The sequence below is a fragment of the Dipodomys ordii genome, unplaced genomic scaffold, assembly GCF_000151885.1.
Source record: "Dipodomys ordii isolate 6190 unplaced genomic scaffold, Dord_2.0 Scaffold4, whole genome shotgun sequence".
Lineage (NCBI taxonomy): Eukaryota > Metazoa > Chordata > Mammalia > Rodentia > Heteromyidae > Dipodomys > Dipodomys ordii.
The window spans coordinates 32,501,972-32,526,264 of NW_012267220.1; the positions used below are offsets into that span (position 1 = coordinate 32,501,972).

The following is a 24,293-nucleotide window of genomic DNA, read 5'->3' on the forward strand; positions in this document are numbered from 1 at the left end:
TATGTAATTTAAGTCCTGTCCAGGGTGTTGATCACGCACTATTTGTCTTAACTTTAGGATTAACATTAATCCTCTTAGAGCTGAGACTCACTTTTCTCCACGTGATGCTCCTGTCTGAGTTCTGGGATTACTGTATCTGCTACCACACTTGGCTAGATTAGAAAGTTTACCAAGGTGGTCAGGAATCCATTTCTCCCTTGTTTCTTTATAAGAAAAGGAAATTAAGACTCAGTTATACAGAAGAATTGCAGTTCAAAGTCAGCCTGGAAAAGGAAGTCCATGAGACTCTTATCTCCAATTAACCAGCAAAAAAAGCTGGATGTGGACCTGTGGCTAAAGCTGTAAAGTACTAGGCTTGAGTGAAAACTGCTAAAGCAAAATGCTCAGCCCTTGAGTTCAAGCCCTAGTACTGGCAAAAATAACACCAAAATCCATCCTCTGAGAGGGGTTCATCTATTTTTTTCTCCGTGTTGAGTCTTGTTTCTCCACAAAGACAATGTTCATCTTCATGTGTCCCAGATGGAAGCCTGTTCTTTGTTTTGTTTTGTCCATTTCTTTTTTTTTGTTTTGTTGTTGTTGTTTTGAGATTCACTATATATACCAGACTGACCTGAATCTCCCGAGTCTCCTATCTCAACCTCCCAAGTACTGGGATTACAGGCATGCATACCACTCCTGGACCAAAAGTTATTTCTAATGAATTATTTTGTTGGTGATAGTGGTCATGGGGCTTGAACTCAGGGCCTGGGTGTTGTCCTTGAGCTTTTTCGCTCAAGGCTAGCACTCTTTCACTTTGAGCCACAGCTTCACTTCCAGTTTTCTGGTGATTAATTGGAGATAAGAGTCTCCTGGGCTTTCTTGCCTGGGCTAGCTTCAAACCTGATCCTCAGATCTCAGTCTCCTGAGTAGCTAGCATTAAGGCAGGAGTCACTAGTACCCAGCTTCTAATGAAATTATTTAAGTATGTGTCTATCCTTCACAGACTTCTATAGAGTAAGATTTAGTCTGAATTCATTCTCCCATCTGAAAGGGGTGCCTTTAATGGCTAGAACTAATTTTTCTTCTTTTTGAGATTTATTTATTTATCTCTTGTACTAAGAATTCAGATTTTCATACCAAATTCCTCTAGTACTTTAGTCCTTAATTCTGTTTTATTGTGTATGTGTATGTATCTATGTATATTACCTACTTTTGTAGAGGAAGTTCAATCTCTTTATACTGAGCTACGAAACAGGGACCTGAGGAGGGTGGTGAGAAAATGAAGGTCTGAGAGAGGCTTAACTCTGCTGGCTTTCCCACTTGGGGGCTGTCAGTAAAGTGTTGAATCATGTCCAGAACTCTACAGGAATTTCTCCTTTCTTCTCTGCAGGAACGGCATTCGATGTTCTCTTGTGGTCTCTTTTATCATGAAAATTGTGTGTGTAGATGTGTGTGCGTGTGCACACATGTGCATGTGCGTGTGTATGAGCACATGCACTGATTTCAAAAATCTTTTAAAATCTAATCTGATGACAATCAGGTGCTGCTGCTTCGTGTTTGTAATCCTAGCTACCCAGGAGGCAGATCACAGTTCAAAGCTAGATCCAATAGAAAAGTCTGTGAGACTCTTCAATAAACTACCAAAACAGCTGGAACTGGAGCTCTAGTTCAACTGGTAGAGTTCTAACCTTGAGCAAAAGAAGCACAGAGACAGAGCCCAGGCCCTGAGTTCAACTGGCACAAAACAAACAAAAACCAATTTGGGAGGAAGAGCCAAGATGGCGATGAAGCAATAGGGAAACACCACAGCTATCTCCAACCAAATAGTTTGAGTTCCAACTCTCAGTTCTCCCAAGAGATTGACAACAGCAAAAAGGCAAAATACGGGACTGGGAAGGTGGCTCAGTGGTAGAATGCTTGCCTTGCATGCATGAGGCCCTGGGTTCGATTCCTCAGCACCACATAAGCAAAAAGAAAAAAGCCAGAAGGGCCCTGTGGCTCTAGTGGTAGAGCGCTAGCCTTGAGCTGAAGAGCTGAGGGACAGCGCCCAGGCCCAGAGTTCAGGCCCCACAATCAGACCTCCCCCCCCCAAAAAAAGGCAAAATACAGGAACTGAAAAAAAGAAAAGAAAAAAAACCCCTCAGTACAAAGAAAAGTGCGAAGACCCTTCCCTCACCCCTGGCTGTGGTGGGGCTCCACACCAAGCTCCAAAAGTGTCCCAGCCCATGGATGCCAGGGACCTCAGAGCTACAGCAGTCCATAGAACTCAAGCACAGAAATCTCCCACGGCGCCGAACCTGGACAGTATAAACTGAGACAGTGAGCGAAGAAAAGGTATGGTGAACCAGACCTGGAGCTTCCACCACCACGCTGCTCAGCCCACAATCATTACACTGGAGTGTGATGGCAACCAGTGATCTACAGCACACAGATACAGTGCTCTGCCACAGCACCTCTGGACAGCCCTTAACCCCAGGGTATACGCCCCCTGCTACAGGAGACCAGCTGGTGGTGACCCCCAGAGCTTGACCCAGATCCTTCCCTCTCCCACCTGGGCTACTGGTCCCACTGAAGCTGGGAATTGTGCATGCACCCCAGCAACTGGTGGAGTATACCCAGCCTTCCAGGCTTGACCAAGAGCCTCCCTGGGAGGGAGCTCGAGCAGCCTAGGCTGCCAGTCCCTGCCTGAAGTTTGGAACTGGGCTTGTGGGCTCCAGCAGCTGGTGGCAGAAAGAGCCTCACCTGTGTGACCTGGGTGGGAGCTGGAGCAGCCTAAGCTATCTGTCCCTGACTGAAGTCAGGAACTGTGCATGTGCCCCAGCAGCGGGTGGAATGTGTCTGTCCACCAGAATCTATTAAGAGTGAGCCCTAGATGGGTCAGACTAACAGCTGAAGTTTGGCCCCTCCCGCAGAGAGAACCATGACCAAGCAAAGTTTCTCTCAGCCAGCCCAGGGTTGAGAGCAGGCTTCAACAACTGACCCAGGAACCAACCAGAAGCAAGCGAAGGCAGCCACCTATTGACCAAAACAGCCAGAGATTGGGATTCAACTCTGAAAATCCCTGAATCCTCATGTGAAAATTTCAGTGAAACTTTACAAGATTCATCAAGAGTCAAAACAGCAAACCATCCCCAAAGGCCAGCAGCCACCCAGGGAAGAACTCCAGTGAAAGCAAAGGAGAAATGGATGACAAATGCTCCATCCAAGAGTTGATAGAGGCAATGACCCAAGAATTAAAGCCAGAAATGGATCAGCAATTTAAAGGAAAAGGAACAAATTATCCAAAGAGATCCAGGAATTCAAAAAAGAGATGCACTGGGCTGGGAAGGTGGCTCAGTGGTAGAGCGCTTGCCTTGCATGCTCAAGGCCCTGGGTTCGATTCCTCAGCACCACATAAGCAAAAAGAAAAAAGCCAGAAGTGGAGCTGTGGCTCAAGTAGTAGAGCGCTAGCCTTGAGCTGAAGAGCTGAGGGACAGCGCCCAGGCCCAGAGTTCAGGCCCCACGACCGGACCCCCCCCCCAAAAAAAAGAGATGCACTCAAGAATAGATGCAGCACATATCTCCTTAACAGATGAAATTAACACTTTGAGAACCAATATAGAAATCATAAATGGTTCAATTTCCTCTATGCAAACTACAATGGAATCCATAGTTAATAGAGTGAATGAAATGGAAACTAGAATATTAGATACTGAAAACAAAATGCAACAACTAGGAAAAAGTCACAGATATGGAAAAACACTCAAAATATACCAAAGGGAAGCCCAAGAACAAGCATGCAATGCTAAGAAATTTAACCTTCATATAATTGGGATTGACAAAGGAGAGGAATACTAGAATAGAGGGATGAAACACTCATTCAATTAGATTATCCCTGAGAATTTCCCCAGTCTTAAAGAGAAAATCTCACCTATATAACAGAAGCGTGCAGAACACCTATCAAACAGGATCCTAGGAGGAACACTTCTAGGCACATCATAATAAAAACACTAGGTTTGAGTAACAAAACGATCTTGCGCACAGCAAAAGCAAAGAAGGAGCTATAGTACAATGGAAAAAAATCAGAATCCCTGCACATCTCTCCACACAGACACTGAATGCAATGAAAGCCTGGAAAAGTAACATCTAAGCCCTGAGAACCAATACACCAGACTGGTATATCCAGCAAAGCTAGCATTCACACTGAACAGAGAAACAATTTATTTTGGTCAGTCATGGAGCTTGAACTCTGGGCCTGGGCTCTGTCCCTCAGCTCTTCAGCTCAAGGCTCAAGGGAGCATTCTACCACTTGAGCCATAGTGCACAGTTCTGGCTTTTTTTTGTTTATATGGTGCTGAGGAATCGAACGCAGGGCCTCATGCATGCAAGGCTAGCACTCTACCACTGAGCCAACTTCTCAGCCCGAGAAACTAAAATTTTTAATAGTAAAGAAAAACTAAATGAATTCATATACACTAAGCCAACACTACAAAAAATATTGAAGGGGAATACAATTTGAAGAAAATAATCAAGATCAGGGATCCACATCTGACAGATATCACTAGGAGACCAACTTAGCACAGGAGGAAGGGAAAGAAGAAAAACTTGGAAAAGCAAGAAAATGACAGCAAATACAACATACCTCTCCATAATAACCATAAGCATTAATGGACTCAATTCACCAATCAAAAGAAAAAGAATTGCCCATTGGATCAGAAAACAAGATCCATCCATTTGTTGTCTTCAAGAGACCCATCTCACAACCAAAGATAAAAAACAAACTCCTAGTGAAAGGAGGAAGATCTACCATGCAAATGATCCCAGCAAGAAGGCAGAAGCTGCCATCCAGATATCTGACAAAATAAACTTTTCACTAAAATCAATACAAAAAGACAAAGAAGGACACTACATATTAATACAGGGACAATCCAAGAAGAGGATATCACCATTATCAATTTATTCTCTCAAAACATTAGTGCATCCAAACATGTTAAGCAAATACTCTCAGACTTACCGAAAAAAATAGATCCAAATATAATAATACTAGTAGGGGCTGGGAAGGTGGCTCAGTGGTAGAGTGCTTGCCTTGCATACATGAGGTCCTGGGTTCGATTCCTCAGCACCCCATAAGCAAAAAGAAAAAAACCGGAAGTGGCGCTGTGGCTCAAGTGGTAGAGCGCTAGCCTTGAGCTGAAGAGCTGAGGGACAGCGCCTAGGCCCAGAGTTCAGACCCCACGACCGGACCCAAATAATCATAATAATAAGAAGAAGAAGAAGAAGAGACTTTCATACTCCACTCTCACCAAAGGACAGATCTACCAACCAGAGGATTGGTAAAGAAGCCTCTGAATTAAATGATGCCATATCTCAAATGGACTTAATTGACATCTACAGAGTTTTCCATCCAACAACAACCCAGTACACAGTTTTCTCAGCAGCCCATGGAACTATCTCCAAAATAGATCATATCGTGGTTCTTACAAAGAATTTAAGCAAATACAAGATGATTGGCATAATCTCTTATGTTCTATCTGACCATAGTGCAATCAAGCTAGTTCTCAATAACAAAACATATTGTGGAAATTACTCAAATACATGGAAACTGAACAACACACTTCTGAGCAACACCTGGGTCACAGAAGAAATTAAAAAAGAAATTAAAAAGTTCCTGCAATTCAATGGAAATGAATAAACATCACAAAGCAATCTATGGGACACGGCCAAAGCAGTCTTGAGGGGTAAATTTATTGCTCTCAGTGCATGTGCATGCGCACACACGCGCACCCCCCCCCAAGAAAATAGAAAGACCAACTAAATAATATCATGATGCAACTAAATCTGCTGGAAAAGCAAAAATAAAATAAAATGAACCCAAATCAATAAGATCAGAATGTCACAGGAAAAGTTACAACAAACATCCAAGACATCCAAATGATCATAAAAAATTATTTCCAGAATCTATACTAACTAAGGACAGAAAACCTAGCAGAAGTGGATGGACTTTTTAGAGAAATACAAATTTCCCAAACTAAACCAAGAAGAAATAAATCAATTAAATAAGCCAATAACTTACAATGAGATAGAGGAAGCAATCAGAAATCTTCCAATAAGGAATCCAGATGGATTCCCTAAGGAATTCTATATGACCTTTAGAGAGGAACGAATACCATACTCCTTGAGCTCTTCTGTGAAATAGAAGCAGAAGGAGAAGTACCAAACCCATTCTATGAAGCCAATATCACACTCATCCCAAACCAGGCAAAGATCCAAAGAGAGAGAGAGAGAGAGAGAGAGAGAGAGAGAGAACTACAGGCCAATCTCTTTGATGAACACAGAGCAAAGCTCCTCAATAAAATTTTACCCAACAGAATCCAGAAACACATTAAAGAAAACAAAACCCACATTATGATCAAGTAGGTTTCATCCCAGAGATGCAGGGCTGGTTTAACATATGTAAATCAATTAATGTAATTCATCACATCAACAGAGCCAAGGTCAAGAACCACATGATCAAAAAAAAAAAGAAAAGAACCACATGATTATCTCCATTTATGGAAAATACAACACCCATTCATGTTAAAAGCTCTAGAGAAAATAGGAATAGAAGGGACATTTCTTAAAACAATAAAAGCCATATATGAGAAATCAATAGGCAATATTATACTCAACAGGGAAAAACTACAACCAATTCTCTTAAAATCAGGAACAAGGCAAGGATGTCCACTCTCCACTCCCCTTCAATATAGTTCTGGAACCCTTAGCCAGAGCAATAAGGCAAGAAAAGGACATTAAAGGGATCCACACAGGGAAGGAAGAAATTAAACTATCCCTATTTGCAGATGACATGATATTATACCTTAACAACTCCCAAAACTCCACTCCTAAACTCCTAGAACTTATAAGGAGACATGACAAAGTAAACATAATTTGTCATATCATTTCTAGATGACTCCATGTTCTGGACCTCATATATGGTATATGCATGTGTACATCTGAAGGAAGCTAGGAGGAAGGCACAGAATCAGAGGGAAACGGGAAAATATACAACAAAGAGGCCCATCATCTGCATTGGACATTGATGAAAATGAACTAAGCAACTCAAGGGCAGCAACGGGAGGGAGGGAATAAGGGGGAAAGAGGGAACAGCTTACACTAAGCAAAAGGAAAGAAATGTACATATCACCCGATTTGGAAGAAATAGTTGTATTGTCAAAGTTTATAGAACTCACAAATTTTATAGACCATAATAATGACAATTTGTCTTGAGAAGGTTAAAACATGTATGTGTGTCTTCAACCAAGTATCACTATGCCACAATACTGTGAAATTTATGTAATCACTTAATCTCAACAAAAACTGTTTTTAAAAATAAAAAGTCTGTAACTCTGTGTATGTAAGATTTATGAGGGTCTTTAAAAAGTGAGATTCTTGGTTCTGTTGCCACTCAGTAATTTTTCAGGTTATGCCCACAACAAACTACTAAAATTGTGGTGAAATATTCGTCACACAATGATTGTTGTTAATAATAATGACTGAGGGTATTTCACAGTGGGGGAAAGTTCTGGTTTGGCTAGGAAGTCTTTTGTCTTTATGGAAAAGTTGAGGAATTGGTAGGAAAGCAAAGTGTGCATAGATAATGTGGAAACTGAATTAAATGAAAACCTGGTTTAAAAAATCCGATTTGATGTTCAGAATGACTTTCAAATGCTCAGATGCCTTTGGTTGAACCACTCAGAGAAGGGAGGGAAGTACTTTAAATGTTAGTAAGGCTGTGTGTGTGTGTGTGTACGCGCGCGTGTCACGCGTGCACGCATGCGTTCGCACATTGATGCTGGGCTTGAATTTAGGGCCTTGCATTCTCACTGAGCTTTTCACTCGAATCTGGTACTCTACCACTTGAGTCAAAACTCCACTTTCTGGCTTTTTGCTGGTTAATTGAAGATAAAATTCTCACATACTTTCCTGCCATGTTGGCTTTGAACCTCAATCCTCAGATCTCAGCCTCCTAGGTAACTAAGGTGATTATAAGTGTGAGCCACCAGCAACAGTTTCTATGTTTGTCCTTTAATGAGGATGAACAAAGTTAAAACTGAATGCCAAGGTTGGTGCTAGGAGTTATAAAACATCATCTTGTTGGAAAGTGACTCTAGGAAGACATGCTATAAGGAATGTCCTGGTGAGGAAGAGGTCCTGTGACAAGGATTGCATACCAATATGACGGGCAACTGGCCTGGCGGCTTTGTGTGACAGTTGCTGCATCTACCAGTCAGGTAGCTCTGGAAGGTGGAGCAATTCCCTGTCAGTCATCTGGGAAAGAAGCAGATTCTCAAAGGCAAAATAGATCCAATCTTATATTTTCATTCCAGAGAGTCCTGCAGGGGTGGGGACAAAGCCAGGGAAGAGCTGGTGGGGCCTCTCCCATCATTTAGTGCACTAACAGTTTTTAACTATCCCTGCTTATGATTTCTGAACCCATATCTACTGGATAAAAGCCTGTATTAAAAAAAAAACTATCTCCGAGGAGATTAAAAAAAAAAAACACAAAACATTTAGCTTGTTTTACTGTGGAATCCCAGAGTGGGATTTTTTTTTTTTAACATTATTGATGTTTGGGGCTTCTTGGCAGTACTGGGGATGAAACCCAAGGCCTGATCATGCCAGACAAGAGCTCTGCCACCAAGCTACACTCCCAGCCCAGTTTCAGCTTTCTAAGGAAAAGTGGTAATCCTTGGACCAGGAGGAGCTGGCAGGACCATGGGAACTGCCCTACAATGGAGAGAGGGTTTGTTCCCACACTGATGAGGGTGTGTGAAGATGTTTCTGAATTTCTCCATCCAGAAAGGCTTCAGTGGCCACCACCCAGCACTTCATGTGAGCTGCATTCCAAAGACATTTGGGATAGCAACACATGGTGAGAAACACACAGGTGCCCAGGTCCCAGCAACCTCCCTCCTCCCTGTGGGCTGAGGAGGAAGAAGATTCCTGGAGCCAGGTACCAGGATGTAGGTGATTCTTCTCACATTGAAAACTCAGGCCAGGTGCCTGTGTGGCTCAAGCCTATAATCCTAGCTACTCAGGAGGCTGACATCTAAAGATCGTGGTTCAAAGCCAGCCTGGGAAGGAAAGTCTGTGAGACTCTTATCTTCAATTAACCATCAGAAAACAGGCAGTGGTGTGGCTCAAAGTGGTATAGCACTAGCCGTGAGCTGAAGAGCTCAGGGACCAAGCCTAGCACCCAGGCTCAGAGTTCAAACCCCACAACTGACAAAAAAAAAGTATATGGGCCTTAGCCAGTGCTGATAGTTCACATCTGTAACCCTAGCTACTTAGGAGGCTGAGATCCAAGGATCACAGTTCAAAGCTAGGCAGGAAAGTCTGAGAGACTCTAACCTCCAATTAACCACCAAAAAGCTGGAAGTGGACATGTGGCTTAAGTGGAAAAAGTGCCAAACTTGAGTGAAAAGCTAAGAGACAGCACCCAGGACTCAAGTTCAAGCTCTAGTACTCATTAAAAAAAACGTATCATTCCATTTCTTACTCAAGTGACCCTGGATAAGTCAAACAATTTGCCTAGAGCTTTGTACATACTAGGCACAGACTCTCCACTGAGCTACATCCTTAGCCCTGAGACTTGGCCTTTTGATAAGAGGAGTATCAAGGAAGTTTTAGAACAAAAATTAAAGCTAGTTGGGCATGGTAATTTATGCCTATAATCCCAGCATTTAGGAAACTGAAACAAGATCATCCAAGCTGTAGTACATGATGAAGGCTACAATTAAATTAGGGCTGGCAAGAGGGGAGAGGATGAGGAGAAATGGTGATATAATTAAAAATAGGTGGTAGGGATTGACAATTAAAGAGCATGGCATTCTTCTTGAGATGATGAGCATGTTCTAAAATTGTGCTGGTCATTGCACACAGCTGACACTATTGAATTTCAATAAAGAGTGCTGCCTCCAAGGAGATAGTATCAGAACTTATTGAATTGTAGGACCACCAAGTAGTGTCTGTAGAGAATTGAATTGTTGAGAATACCAGCAACACCTACCACCGCCATGTTGTTCTTGTATCAGAAGTGACTGGAGTAGCAGAGAGAAAACCAAGTTCTCCCTTTCAGCTATCTAAGTGGTTTCTCTCGAGCTAGAGAGGGGGCTATCATAGGGGCAGCAACTGTGTCTAAGACATTGTTTTATCCTGGAGGTTTACACGATTCCATACCTTCATAGCTACCAAGTAAATGCTTATTTTTATCATGATAAAGAAACTTGCTCAGGTTGTCCCCAAGTCTAGGATATTCTTTCAGCTTCCTTCTGTTACTGAACCTATCCATCCGTCAATAGCCAAATCAAGTCCTCCTCCTCATTCATTACATTTGCCTTAGTGATTTTGGCCTACCTGTGTTCTGGAAAACCTTGGTGTCTATAAAATCCATTGAGACATTTTATCACATTCAGTTTTGAAACATACCTAGGGCTTATCTCACAATGTAATTGTAAGCTTCTTAGAGGAAAAGGGCTAAACTGCACCCTGAATTAGTATCATAGGTGTTCAAGAAATATAAGATGGGGGCTGGGCACTGGTGGTTCCTACCTGTAATCCTAGCTGTTCAAGAAGCTGAGAATTTTAGGATTGCAGTTCAAAGCCAGCCCAGGCAGAAAAATCTGTGAGTCTCATCTCCAGCAAGCCACTGGAAGTGGAGGTGTGTCTACAGTAGTAGTAGATCACCAGACTTGAGTAAAAAACAAAACAAAACATAAAAGCCAAGTAAGAGTGTAAGGCCCTAAGATCAAACCCCAGTACCAATATTTAAAAAAAATATATATATATATATATGTATATGTATATATCACTTGGCCCTGCCTATAATCCTATCTACTCAGGAGGCTGAGATCTGAGAATTGTGGTTCAGGGCTGGGAAGGTGGCTCAGTGGTAGAGCGCTTGCCTTGTATGCATGAGATCCTGGGTTCAGTTCCTCAGCACACCATAAGCAAAAAGAAAAAAGCTGTAAGTGACACTGTGGCTCAAGTGGTAGAGTGCTAGCCTTGAGCTGAAGAGCTGAGGGACAGAGCCCAGGCCCAGAGTTCAGGCCCCCATGACCAGACGCCCCCCCCAAAAAAAATTGTGGTTCAAAGCCAGCCTGGGCACAGAAGTCCATGAGACTCTTCTCTCCAATTAATCACTTGGAAGTGGAGCTATGGCTCAAGTGGTAGAGTGCTAGCCTTGAACAAATGAAGCTCAGGGACAGGGCCCAAGCCCTGAGTTCAAGCCCTAGGACTGGCACAAAAAATGTAGCAATGAATAATTAGCACAAGATTTTTTTTTTTTACAAAGTCTAAAGTTTTTATTCTAAATAAGAGTGAGTGCTTTTCGGGAAACCGCTCTGTGAGTCCTTTGCCAAGAGCACAGCTTCATTGATGCTCTCGGTGATGTAATCTATGTTGTGGGTGTTGATGCAGGTGAAGTTGATCCTGCTGTTGCTGGGGATGTAGATATGCTTCTGCTTGATCAGGTAGTCCACCTGTTGATCTGTTAGAACCAAAAAGTCTCAGGTCCTGGGGTGGCCACCTCTATGCACCTCTGACAGGCAGGATTATCTAGGATAGAAAGTGCTAGTATTTCTGTAATTTTAGAAGCATCTATTAGGATGATGATGATGATGTAGTTGTATAAAGGGGTTACAATTCCACAGTCAGGCTATAACTACAATGCTTCTTGGTCAATGTCACCTCCTCCCACATCATTCTCCCTCCTCTTTCCCTCCCATCCCTTACCCTCAAGTTACATGGCTCAGTTTCTAGAATCCTCTTTAAAGCAACTCCATTTTTCAGGGCAATAATGAAAATCTGGAGCAAAACTATGGGCTTCTAGTCAGTGAAATTCAATGCTCAACTACTGGTTCAAAGTTAGGGAAGAGCCACCTCCTCCCACCCACTTACTATTGAGTCCCAAATAGCCATGGGTCCCAGTCTGTTCAGTGATGTGATTCCAGGAACCTGGCGTTCCCAGGAGCCGGAGCTTCTCCTTCACCTTTTCCTTGATCAAGATCATGCCCTCTACAGCGTCCTTTAGACTCTGCTTCCTGCCAAAGAAGGCCAGCAAAAATGGAGAGTATGAGGCCTTCTCCTGCTTGTAAACCTTGTTTTTCCAGTCTGCAGGTACAACAGTGGAGCATGGTGGTCATTTGTGGTGCTATTGAAAAGAGCTGGAAGCTTCAAGGGGCAGAGCCCAGTGGGAGGAAGTTAGGTCTTTGGGGCTAGGCCTTCAAAGAAGATATTAGGACCCCAGCTATTTTCTCTTCCTTTCTTTGCTTCTAGACCTCCATGATGTTTATTTCCACATGCTCCCTGCCATAATTTACTGCCTCACTAGTAAGCTTAAGTAACAGGGCCAACTAACATAATGAAACCTATTACTTTGTATAATTAATATAGGCTAATAAAAATGAATGAAGTTAAAAAAAAAAACAAGGCCAACTGACCATGGACTGAAACCTTCTAAACTATGAACCAGAGTATAACTCTTTGCTTCATAAGTTGGTTATCTCAGATATTATGTTACAGGAACAAAAAGCTGACTGATAGAGATTCTGTGTTAGTTTTTTTTTTTTTTTTGGTCGGTGGTGGGGCTTGAACTCTGGGCCTGGGCGCTGTCCCTCAGCTCTTCAGCTCAAGGCGAGCGCTCTACCACTTGAGCTATAGCACCACTTCCGGTTTTCTGGTGGTTTATTGGAGATAGGAGTCTCACGGTCTCTCCTGCCCGGGCTGGCTTTGAACCGCGATCCTCAGATCTCAGCCTCCTGAGTAGCTAGGATTACAGGCGTGAGCCACCAGCGCCCGGCTTTTCTGTGTTAGTTTTAAAATGCCAAGGAAGGTTCAAGGCAAATTTTGCTGCTGGAATAGCAAAATCTGATGCATTCCAGTATCCTCCTGAAATCTGAAAGTGATCAAGTATATCACTGCTCATTTCTATACTGAATGTTCTATTTAAGGTTAGGCAACCTTGGGCTGTTGGGTCACAGCCACTGGAGCACAGCAGGCTCTGAACAAAATGTGATAAATGTGTTAGTGAATGCATGGGATGGACAGGAGGAAACACCCAGATGAATCCTGAACACCAGCAAGTCGATAGGTATCCAGGGACTCCACCCACCTTGCCCCAACCCTTTCACCCTTACCATTCTCCCAGCAGAGCGGGGTTACAGAGGACAGATGTGATGATGCGAGCACCCATGGCGGGAGGGCTGAGCCACAGCACCTGGATGCAATTCATCAGCTGGGAGAGGACACACAGAAGGTGCTGGTTGTTGAGTGTCACCACAACGAGGAGCCCCACTCCTTCATCTGCAGCATTGGGAAGACATCTGGTCCTCAGTCCCCTCCTCATCACCAGGATCTTCACCCCTCCCTCCAACATTGCAGAAGACAGAACTGAACTAGGGAGCTGCCATCCCAGCCAGATCTAGATCTCAGAAAGTTGCTTAGATTCTCTCTGTGTCTCTCTGTGTCTCTGTGTCTCTCTGTGTGTCTCTGTCTGTCTCTCTCTCTCTCTCCAGAAAAGTAGCCATTCAGTGAGAGTCTTCACAGAGGATGGACCTTGAAAGATCCCTAATCACCACCTTGTCATCTCATAGACAAGAAAAATAAAGGCCTTGAAAGTGAAATGATTAACTAGAGAAGGTTGAGGCAGAGTTTGGGGAAGAGAACCAGAATGCTCCCCAATACTCTTCTTTTCTCTCTTCAATAGCTAATGATGTCAAAAATATCCTTCATAAGCCAGGCACCTGTGGTTTGTGACTATAATTCTAGTTATATAAGAGGTTGAGATCTGAGAATCATTGTGAAAAGCCAACCTTGGCAGACAAAACTATGAGACTCATCTCCAATTAACCAGCAAAAAGCTAGAAGTTAGCTGGGTGCTGGTGGCTCACACCTGTAATTCTAGCAACTCAGAAGACTGAGATCTAAAGATCAAAGTTTAAGCTAGCCCAGACAAAAAAGTCCATGAGATTGTTATCTCCAATTAACCACCAAAAAGGATTGTTATAGTACTGGCCTTGAAGGACAGTGCTCAGGCTCTGAGTTCAAGCCTCAGGACTGGTTCACACACACATACAGAGAGAGAGAGAGAGAGAGAGAGAGAGAACAAAAAAAAGAAGTGGAAGTGAAAGAGTCCCAGCCTTGAGTGAAAATGCTAAATGAGAGCTTGAAAGTGTGACTTCAAGCCCAATATCAGCATTAAAAACAGTAATAAGTAATAGGAATCAATCAGTACTTCAATAAATCAATAGCTAGGTGCCAATGGTTCATGCCTATCCTCCTAGCTGCCCAGGTAGCTGAGATCTGAGGATCATGGTTCAAACTCAGCTTGGGTAGAACAGTACATGAACCTCATATCTCGCCAATCAACCACCAAAAATCCAGAAGTAAAGATGTGGTTCAAATGCTAGCCCACCAGCCTTGAACAAAAAAGCTAAATGACAGCAGTCAGGCCCTGACTTCAAGCCCCAGTAAACAAACAAACAAATAAAATAAACACACCCTATGAGTTTCACTGCATTTTTACCATTCCCGCCTCCATTCTGCCCAATATCATACCATAAATACCAAAGTTCTGGGACAGAGATTGGCTGCAGAAGAACTCCAAGCCTTGAGACACAAAGTACTGTAAGATTATGGCTTCTTCTTCCAAGTCCCCTGTATTTAAGCCTTGGCAAGGAAAATCAAAAAATGGGAATATCTGTCGGCTCTGTAGGAGAAAGACGGAAACCAGATGAGGCAGCTGGAGGAGACAGCAGGTGAGGAATCAAAGGAAGTTCCACTGGGAGGCTGAGCTCACCTTAATGGTGTACATCAGTTTTGCCCACTGAACCTGGGTCAACTTGCAGTCAATAATGTTTCCAATCACAAGGACACTGCCTTGTGGGAGATGCTGCAGATAGAAACTCTCATCAGGTACCTCCTCTGGTACTTGGTAGTGACCTCAGAGCATGTGAAAGAGAAATAAGTCCTCCTCCATGTTGATTCCTACTGAAAGGCCAGCAAAGCTAAGCCCACTGAAGGCTTTGGGTAACTGAGGAGCAAAAGGTGGGAGGAAATAAAACTGGGGAAGTCCCTTCTGGGGAGAAGTTTCAGAATATGTGTGTGTGGGGGGGTGTCCTGTACCTCTACGACGTTGAGGAACAGGATGGGGTCTAGACACAGCTGATCAGGATCCCAGATGGAGTATTCATAAACTTCATAGTCCAGGTCCTTGAAGATGAGTCCATGTGGTTCTGTGGGAACATAGCCCCCGCCCACTAGCTGTGTCCATGGAGATGGAGAACTGAAGGCAGACATATTGGAGAATGGGGCTGAGGTAGGTCAATAGCAGGAAGTGGACAGATTTGGCCTGGCCTGGCCACCATTTTTCTCTGACATGGTGAGGATTATGAACACGGTGGGAATTAGGAACCGGACAAGTTTCTTCAGATTCCCTCATCTTGTCTAACACTCACCTTTCTGAGACGAGATGATGCAAGCTACCTGAGCCCCCCTGCTCCAAATCCTGAGGAACTGGGCCCCAAGCTGGAAGGCACCACTATCACCAACAGTGTGCACACCCCCGACCTGTCAGTAAAAAAGTAACAAAAGTAACACTTTAACAGAGTCATGGAAAGATAACTACTACCTAGGAGTACCCAGACTTGAATCCAAGGCTTCATGCATGCTCAGCTCATGTCCTACCTCTGAGATACTCCTCTTTAAAAAGCTCTTAGGATGGCGCTGGTGGCACACACCTGTAATCCTAACTACTCAGGAGGTTGAACTCTGAGAATTACAGTTTGAAGCCACCCCAGGCAGGAAAGTCTGTGAGATTCTCATCTCCAATTAGGTAACAAAAAGCCAAAAGTGGAGCTGTGACTCAAGTGGTAGAGTACTAGCTTTGAACAAAAAGAACTCAGGAACAGTGCCCAGGCCCTGAGTTCAAGTCCCAGGACCATCTCTAAAAAATAAAAAAGCTTTCTTGGGTAACAATGGCTCATGCCTGTAATCTTAGTTACTCAAGAGGCTGACATGTGAGGATTCTAGTTAGAAAACAGCCCAAGCCAAAAAAAAAATCTTTGACACTCTTATCTCCAATTTCCCATCAAAATGCCAGAAGTGGAGCTGTGGCTGAAGTGGTAGAGCACCAGCCTTGAGTAATAAAGCTAAGGGACAGTGTCCAGACCCTGAGTTCAAGCCCCAGTTCACACACACACACACACACACACACACACACCATCACCACCACCACCAATACCAATAACAACCAGCCAACCAACAAAAATATCATTCCAGTAAGCCATGTGGAGTGCCTGTGTTTGGGTATGGCCTGTGCCAAGGCCGGGTGCTACCACAGTCCCTTTGCAACTTTCAAGTTATAGAGACACCAATATCTACACCTTGTGTGACTCACTCTGTTCTCCATGATGGCCTGGCTGTGTTTTCCAAAGAGGAGCTCCAAAGAGGCCTGGATGAATGATTTCATTCCCTTGGAAGGCAGGTACTCGTAGTTCAGAGAGGGATCCTGTGCAATCTGCTGGCGGATCTTGTGCACCACACCCGAAACCCAGGGGTCACTTTCATTGGTCATGCAGACTGTGGGGAAAGCACAGAGAGATGGATCTCTGGATGCCTGGCCTCCAGCCTCCAAATCCAGGCTCCACAGACAGCCCACAGTGTGCCTCATCCTACGCTGCCTGGGGTTTGGGATAACTCTTGGTTTCCTTCTTTCATTTTTCATATATATATATATATATATATATATATATATATATACACACACACACACATATATTATATATATATGTATGTGTGTGCATACACACATACATATATATATAACATATATCCATATATATTTGAATATATATACATAAACCATGTGCTGGTGGCTCACACCTGTAATCCTAGTTACTCAGGAGGCTGAGATCTGAGGATCCCAGTATGAAGCCAGCCTGGACAGAATAGTCTGTGAGACTTGTATCTCCAGTTAACCATCAAAAGGCTGGAAGTAGAGCTCAAGTGACAGTGCTAACTTTGAGCAAAAAAGCTTAGGCCCCAAGTTCTAGACCAAGAACCAACACAATAAATAGATAGAGAAACTGGGCGCCAGTGGCTCTTGCCTATAACCCTAGCTATTCAGGGGCTGAGATCTGAGGATCTCAGTTCAAAGCCAGCTCAGGCAGGAAAAGTCCATGAGACTCTTATCTCCAATAAACCACTCAAAAAACAGCAAGTGGCACTGTGACTCAAGTGGTAGAGTGCTAGCCTTGAGCTTAAGAGCTGAGAGGCAGTGCCCAGGCCCAGAATTCAAGTCCCACGATGGACAAAAAAAGAAAAAAAAATAGAGGATAAATAGGTAAGCTGATAGATAGATAGACAGACAGACAGATAGATTAGACAGACAGACAGACAGACAGAAGATATGTTCTTTTTGTCTTAAAAGAGAGAGAGCACCAGGTATTGGTGGCTCACACCTGTCATCCTAGCTACTCAGGAGGCTGAGATCTGAGGATTGTAGTTCAAAGCCAGCTCAGGCAGGAAAGTTCATGAGACTCTTATTGCCAATAAACTACTCAGAAAAAGTCAGAAGTGGAGCTGTGGCTCAAGTGGTAGAGCACTAGCCTTGAGCAAAAAGAAGCCCAGGGACTGTGTGCAGACCCCAAGTTCAAGCTCCAGGACCAGCATAAAATAATAATAGTAGTAGTAATAGTAGTAGTAGTACTAGTAGTACTACTAGTAGTAATAACAATAGAGAGTGAAGGAAGGAGTGACATTGCCCAAAATAAAATGTACTCTTTACCTGACTTATTAACTATAACCCCTCTGTACATTACCTTTATAATAACAATAAACAAATACAGGGCTAGGGATATGGCTCAAGTGGTAGGTTGTCTGCCCAGCAAGGACAAGACTCTTGAGTTTAAACCCTAGTACTACCACCAAAACAAAAACAAATAAATGACAAACAAAAAAAAAACAGCTAGGGGCTGGGAAGGTGGCTCAGTGGTAGAGCACTTGCCTTGCATGCATGAGGCCCTGGGTTCGATTCCTCAGCACCACATAAGCAAAAAGAAAAAAGCCAGAAGTGGCGCTGTGGCTCAAGTGGCAGAGCGTTAGCCTTGAGCTGAAGAGCTGAGGGACAGCACCCAGGCCCAGAGTTCAAGCCCCACGACTGGACCCCCCCAAAAAATTATATACACATATACAAAGTGAGAATTGTCCATGCTAACTCTGACTCACAATAGCAAGGACTGGTTGTGTATCAGAGAAGTCAGTGTGGAGAACTTTTCTCCATTGAGGAATGAGGAAAGAAGGAAAAGACTGAAGAGGAAGCAGCTGAAGAAAGGGTGATGCCCATGAAGGCCTCAAAGCCTAGAGCTATGGAAGAGGGTGTGGCTCTTACTAACTACCTGGCACCCAGAGAAGGTCAAAGGAGAGGCCAGGGAATGACTAGGACCTTGTCCAGTGTTCCCAGCTGGACAATTCTGGTAATACGGAATGACCTCTCTGCCTTCTGAGAGGTGGGCCACCCCTCCCCCAGTCCTTTGTGGTGCAATACTGCTCACCTATAGGCAGTCATTATATATATATATATATATTCACCATACACACATATATAACATTATATATAGTCTTAAACAACAGAAGCTACCTCTGTAGGCCAGAAACACCTTGTTGGTGTCCTCATCTTGCTGGTAGGTCTTTAACAAGCTGCCATCTACTTTCTGGGCTGCAGGCACATCCATGAACACAGAAAGGCTGGGCATGACTGGATGATGGTAGAGCCGACACTACAACTCTGCTCTACTGCTCTTCCTCCCAGAACCTTGGTAGCTTCAACACAGAGACAACCAGTTGCCAGAGCAACAGAACTCTACAACTCCCATCCCAGTGTCAGTGATGCTCAGGGATCATGGGAAGGAACATTCTATGGCCCTGAGAGATCCCTTAGGAGAGCAAGCAGTGAAGAGGTGGGAAGGAATTGGGATTCCCAGGATTCCCACTTCTCTAACTCACTACCTTCTCTAGCAATGAGAAAGCAATGGGAAAGCGAGGTGTCAGTAAGCCAGGTAGAACTCTGTTCACATAAGTAAAAATCACACATCACATAGCAACACAAGTCAAGGGATGTGTGTGTGTGTGTGTGTGTGTGTGTGTGTGTGTGTGTGTGTATACAGTACTGGGGCTTGAACTTGCTAGGCAGGCATTCTGCCATCTGAACCATAACTCCAGCTCTTTTTCCTTTCATTATTTTTGTAAAAGGGTCTCACGCTCTTTTCCTCTGGAGCTGACCTGGTCTGAGGTCCTCCTATTTATGATTTCCCTCACTGCTGAGATAACATGTACTCACTTCCATACCAAGTTATTAGCTAAGATAGAATTCATGCTACCTTTTTGTCCAATCCAGCTGAACTCAAACCCTTATGTTCTCAATCTCAACTTTCTGAGTAAAATTACACGTATAAACTACCATTTCCAAATAAGGGTAATACTTTTAAACCTTTTATTTTCACTTTGCTAAGGTCCAAAAATAAAAATCCCATATGATATAATTATCATAGTGACCTTTATTATCTATCTATCTATCTAATTTGCTGTGCTGAAGATCAAACCCAGGGTCTGTTACAGGTGCTCAGATAAATTCTAGAACCTTCTACTTTCACTGTACAAAGAGCACAAGATCTGTTAATCACCAGAAGGATGCCCTGCTCTCTTCTATAATTATTTTAATAGAATCCTATATTTAAAACCAGCAAAGAGCTGGGAAGGTGGCTTAGTGGTAGAATGTTTGCCCAGCATGCATGAAGCCCTGGGTTCAATTCCTCAGTACCTCATAAACAGAAAAGGCTGGAAGTGGCACTGTAGCTCAAGTGGTAGAGTGCACAGAATGGCTCAAGGACAGAGCCCAGGCCTCCTGAGTTCAAGCCCCAGATGGGCAAAAAAAAAAAAACAAGTATAATTTACAGTATAGGAAATTCATCCTATTTCAGTAATCTTGAACCAAGACCTCCTCAGTTGCTCAGTTTCAATGATGTCCATCCAGTAACAGTGAGCATCAGAGGGTAAGGGGAAAAGTTCAACCTCATCTGTCATCTTGCTTTCCTTTGATTGATTGACTGATTGATTGATTGATTTTGGTGCCAGTATTGGGGCTTTAACTCAGGGCCTAGGCACTGTCCCTGAGCTTCTTAACTGAAGGTTGTTGCTCTACCACTTGGAGCTACAGCTCCACTTCTGGCTTTTTGCTGGTTAATTGGAGATGAGTCTCGTGGACTTCCCTGCCCAGGCTGGCTTCAAACTATGATCGTCAGATCTCAGCTTCCTGAGTAACTACAATTACAGGTGTGAGTCACCAATGCTTGGATCCCTATCATTTTTAAATGGTTGCTGTAGGTTTTGTTTCTACCAACAGCCAATGACATGTTGGCAGCTAAGGCTTAGGTGTGTAGTTTCTTAGAGAAACTGGCTTGGCACGCAGCAGCCATTTCACCTGGAAATCATGTAGAAAATTACACTTGGCAGGAGAGGGGGGTGCCAATGACTTCCCCATTTAGTCATCTGAAAATTCAGCCTCCGTGTCTTGGAGGTCTTTCTGTAGTTCAATTTACACTCCAGAGCCCATCCCCAAATCAGGTCAAGGCTGGACTTGATGTGAGGCCATATTCCTAGTCAGCCATCCCCTTCACATCCCTGGTCAAGGGCATGACTTCCCCAAGCCTCTACCCCCAAATCCCTGTTTCAGGCTCTGATTTTTGGAAGCTGCCTGAAGGAAAATGATTGTAAAAGTTACTCATAGGATGACAGAACAATACAAGAACTTCAAAATGTTATAATGAAGAAGGCATCAACAGTATGCAGAGAAGTTGGTAAGAACTTAAACTGATTTAAGCCTCTAATTCTTGCTTCGTGCTGATTTAAATATAAGAAGAATTTACTGAAAGGATGCTGAGTAGCTCACGTAATTAACAGAGAGGTTGGCTTTGGGAAGCAGTGCACCACCAAAATTGAACCATAGGAATCTGGTGGTAATTCCACTATGGACCACCAGAGGGAGATGTGACAGACTCCGCCTTCACCTTGCTCTCTTGGCCCAGCTGCAAATCCCAGAAAGATCTGGCTGTCACAATGGCTGCTGTTGGAAAGGAAGGATTCTCCCAGCTCTCCTTTAGGAACTTCACTGGCTCCCGCACTTATACCAGGAAGCTGCGTCTGATTGGCTGAGCCCACTTCTGGACACTTCCTAGCTCCACCCATTCCCTTGATAAGGGGTGGGAGGCGGTGGGCCTGGGCTCCTCAATGGCACTAAAACCTTGAGAAAGAGAGGCAGAAAAAAAGACCAGAATGCCAGGCGCTGGCGGCTCGTGCCCGTAATCCTAGCTATTCAGGAGGCTTGAGATCTGATGATCTTGGCTCAAAACCAGCCCGGGGAAGTAAAGTCTGTGAAACTCATATCTACAATTAACCACCAGAAAATGGGAAGTGGCGCTGTGGCTCAAAGTGGTAGAACCCTATCCTTGAGCCAAAGAGCTCAGGACAGCTCCCACACCGGAAGTTCAAGCCCCAGGTCCAACAAAAGAAAAGAATCTGGCTGGGCAATGTGCTTGTCCCACAAGGGTTCAATCCCAGTACCAAAAGAGAAAAGATACACACACACACACACACACACACACAAATTTCCAATTATACTGTCTCTCCCTCATCAGATAACTATGCCTTCCTCCCAGCTCTGAATGACAAATCTTGGAGACAATGAAATTGTTAACCGGGGACTAAAGATACTGAAGGATCTGAAATAATTGGGTTTATTGAGCCATGACAAATGCTGCTCAGGAACAAAAGGGATTAGGTCCTGGGACAGGTTCACACAACCACCAGCAGCAGGGCTAACAAGTGGTTGGAAATACATCCTTTGGACCTAGAATCCAGTAGTTTTACAAAAGCCTTAAGTTTATGTGGAATCCCCACTGGGAGTAAGGGTTGGGAATAGGAGGAGATGTTGCTTCTGGATTGGTTGGGTTAGTCCACAAAGTTAATGTGTAAACAGGGTCAGGTGAGCCCCTTGACCCTTGAGGGGATTTAAGTCAAGGTTTCTCCAGACACTAGGGGCTGGGAAACTCTCATGTGTATTTCCCTTTCTGCCGTTAATTGATTAACTTCCCTATCACATCCACTCAACCTTCCAGCGTTTGTAATTATATTTATGACATCTCCAGTGTTTTCCTGTATCGAAAGCAATAGGGGGACAGGCATCTGGTGGCTCTGCTTATAATCCTAGCAACTCAGGAAGCTGACACCCGAGGATAACCGTTTGAAGCCAGCTAGAACAAAAAAGGCCTGTGAGACTTATTTCCAATTAACCATCCAAAAGTCAGAAGTAGAACTGTGGCTCAAGTAGTAAAGTCCTAGCCTTGAGAAAAAGCTCAGGGACAGCACCCAAGTCCTGAGTTCAAGCCTTGTCAAGACCAGTACTAAAAAAAAAAAAAAAAGCAGGGCTGGGAAGGTGGCTCAGTGATAGAGCGCTTGCCTTGCATGCACGAGGCCCTGGGTTCAATTCCTCAGCACCACATAAGCAAAAAGAAAAAAGCCGGAAGTGGTGCTGTGGCTCAAGTGGTAGAGCGCTAGCCTTGAGCTGAAGAGCTGAGGGACAGCGCCCAGGCCCAGAGTTCAGGCCCCATGACTGGACCCCCCCCCAAAAAAAAAGCAATCAGAGGACATTCGATCACAGGAGGCCATCATAGCTGCCAACCTGCTTGCTCAGGGAGCTGCCTCCTCATAGTGCCTGAATGCCTGCTCCTATATTCCTTCTGTAATTCCTCCCTCTTCTAGAATATTCTTGTAGCTAGGAGTGGTGGTACACACCTGTAATAGCAGCACCTGAGCAACTGAAGCAAAAGAATTGTGAGTTTGAAGTTAGGCTTGGCTCTATAGTGAGATCCTGGAGGAGGGAAGGAAGAGAGGGGAAGGGGAGAAGAGGAAGAAGAGGAGAGAAGGAAGGAAGGAAAAAATACATAAACAGGCAGTGAATCTCCTTTCCTAAAACAATATGGTTGTACATGCCTATAATCCCAACACTTGGGAGGCAGGATCATGAGCTCAAAGCCACATAGTGAGTTCTAGGCTAAACTGCGCTTCTCAGTGAGACCCTAACTCAAATCAAAAACAATGAAAATCAAATTGCCTTGCTTCTCCTTCCCAGCTATTACCTCACAGGTCTTAGTCAGGGTTCAACCAAGGAGACAGCACTGCTATGAGTGATGTGGTTCTTAGTGGAACTGATCTCACACAATTGGGAAGGATCTGGAGAAGAGAGAGTCCAAAGTGGGAGTGCAGGAAGAGGAAGAAATCACTAATGCTCCCCTCTGGTGGCCAATTGAAGCCAACACACCTGCCTGCTACAGCACTGGGACTGGGGTGTGGTGGGGGTGGGGAGCATGTGCAGAGACCTGTGGGAAGATATGGGTTCCAGATCTGTGGGTCCGTAGCTAAGTGTCTTGTGGATCCAGATGCCTTGATGGTCTCCAGGACCAAGTGTGAAGCATAGCTGGACATGAAATGAAGACAAGCTGGAACTTTCCTAAGCCACTCCTGCTTCTGAATCACCTTGAAATCCAGATATTAATGGGCGCAGCCTCCTAAAGCTTGGGTATGTTCCTCTCTTGCCCAACCCTAATGAAATCTAACCATGTTAGTAGGAAGCTGAGTTCCTGGACTACCAAGACAACAATGATGACTGTGCACACAGTGTTGCTCAGCCCCACTTCAGAGCTGGCATTTCTTAGAGACTCCTTTGCCCTTGACCTCCATGTCTCTGTCTCCCATTTGCTGCTGTATCTGAACCCATCAGCCCTTCCCTTCCCTCCCCCCCCCCATCAGAGGCTGGTCTCATCACAGACACAGGTGACAGACCTTCACACTGCCAAGTCCAATGGTGTGTTCTCAGTCATCCTCTTGGCTAGCATTTCAACAGCATGTGTCACAACTGACTGCCTCCTCCGTAAAGCACCTGCCACCACCATCATGTCTTCTCAGACACTGCTGTCTTATGGCCCACTCATCACATAACTACTGCTTCTGCTCACTGGTTTTGCCTCTTTCTCCTGCCCTTCCCCCTTCTGTAGATTGAAGCCAGGGCTTTGTGTAACCTAGGCAAGCACTGTCACTGACCTACATCCTCCATCCTGCTCAGTCCTATGAACTTAAAACCCATCTCAAATTTGTTTGTTTATTTATTTGGTTAGTTATATTTGTGTCTGTATGGGGCTTGAACTCAGGGCCTTGTGCTCTTGCCTGGTGTTTTCATTCAAAGCTAG

The 24,293-nt window shown here is 44.1% G+C and overlaps 1 protein-coding gene across 1 annotated transcript; it reads right to left on the reverse strand.

Moving 5' to 3' along the window:
* Nucleotides 1-11,300: 11,300 nt before the first annotated feature.
* Nucleotides 11,301-18,749, reverse strand: Got1l1 (glutamic-oxaloacetic transaminase 1-like 1). The gene is made up of 9 exons (XM_013024256.1): nt 18,635-18,749; nt 16,394-16,575; nt 15,453-15,564; nt 15,121-15,230; nt 14,795-14,887; nt 14,554-14,704; nt 13,134-13,299; nt 11,896-12,038; nt 11,301-11,485 (listed from the first exon to the last, which is right to left on the reverse strand). Exons 1-9 carry the CDS (start codon nt 18,747-18,749, stop codon nt 11,301-11,303), a joined length of 1,257 nt encoding a protein of 418 aa, XP_012879710.1.
* Nucleotides 18,750-24,293: the final 5,544 nt, after the last annotated feature.

Coding starts and splice junctions, on each gene's coding strand:
- Got1l1 (XM_013024256.1), bottom strand. CDS start 18,749: ATGCCCAGCCTTTCTGTGTTCATGGATGTGCCTGCAGCCCAGAAAGTA. Junction 14,705..14,794: donor AACTGATGTACACCATTAAG/GTGAGCTCAGCC, acceptor TTTCTCCTACAG/AGCCGACAGATATTCCCATT. Junction 11,486..11,895: donor TGGCTATTTGGGACTCAATA/GTAAGTGGGTGG, acceptor TGGTTCTAACAG/ATCAACAGGTGGACTACCTG.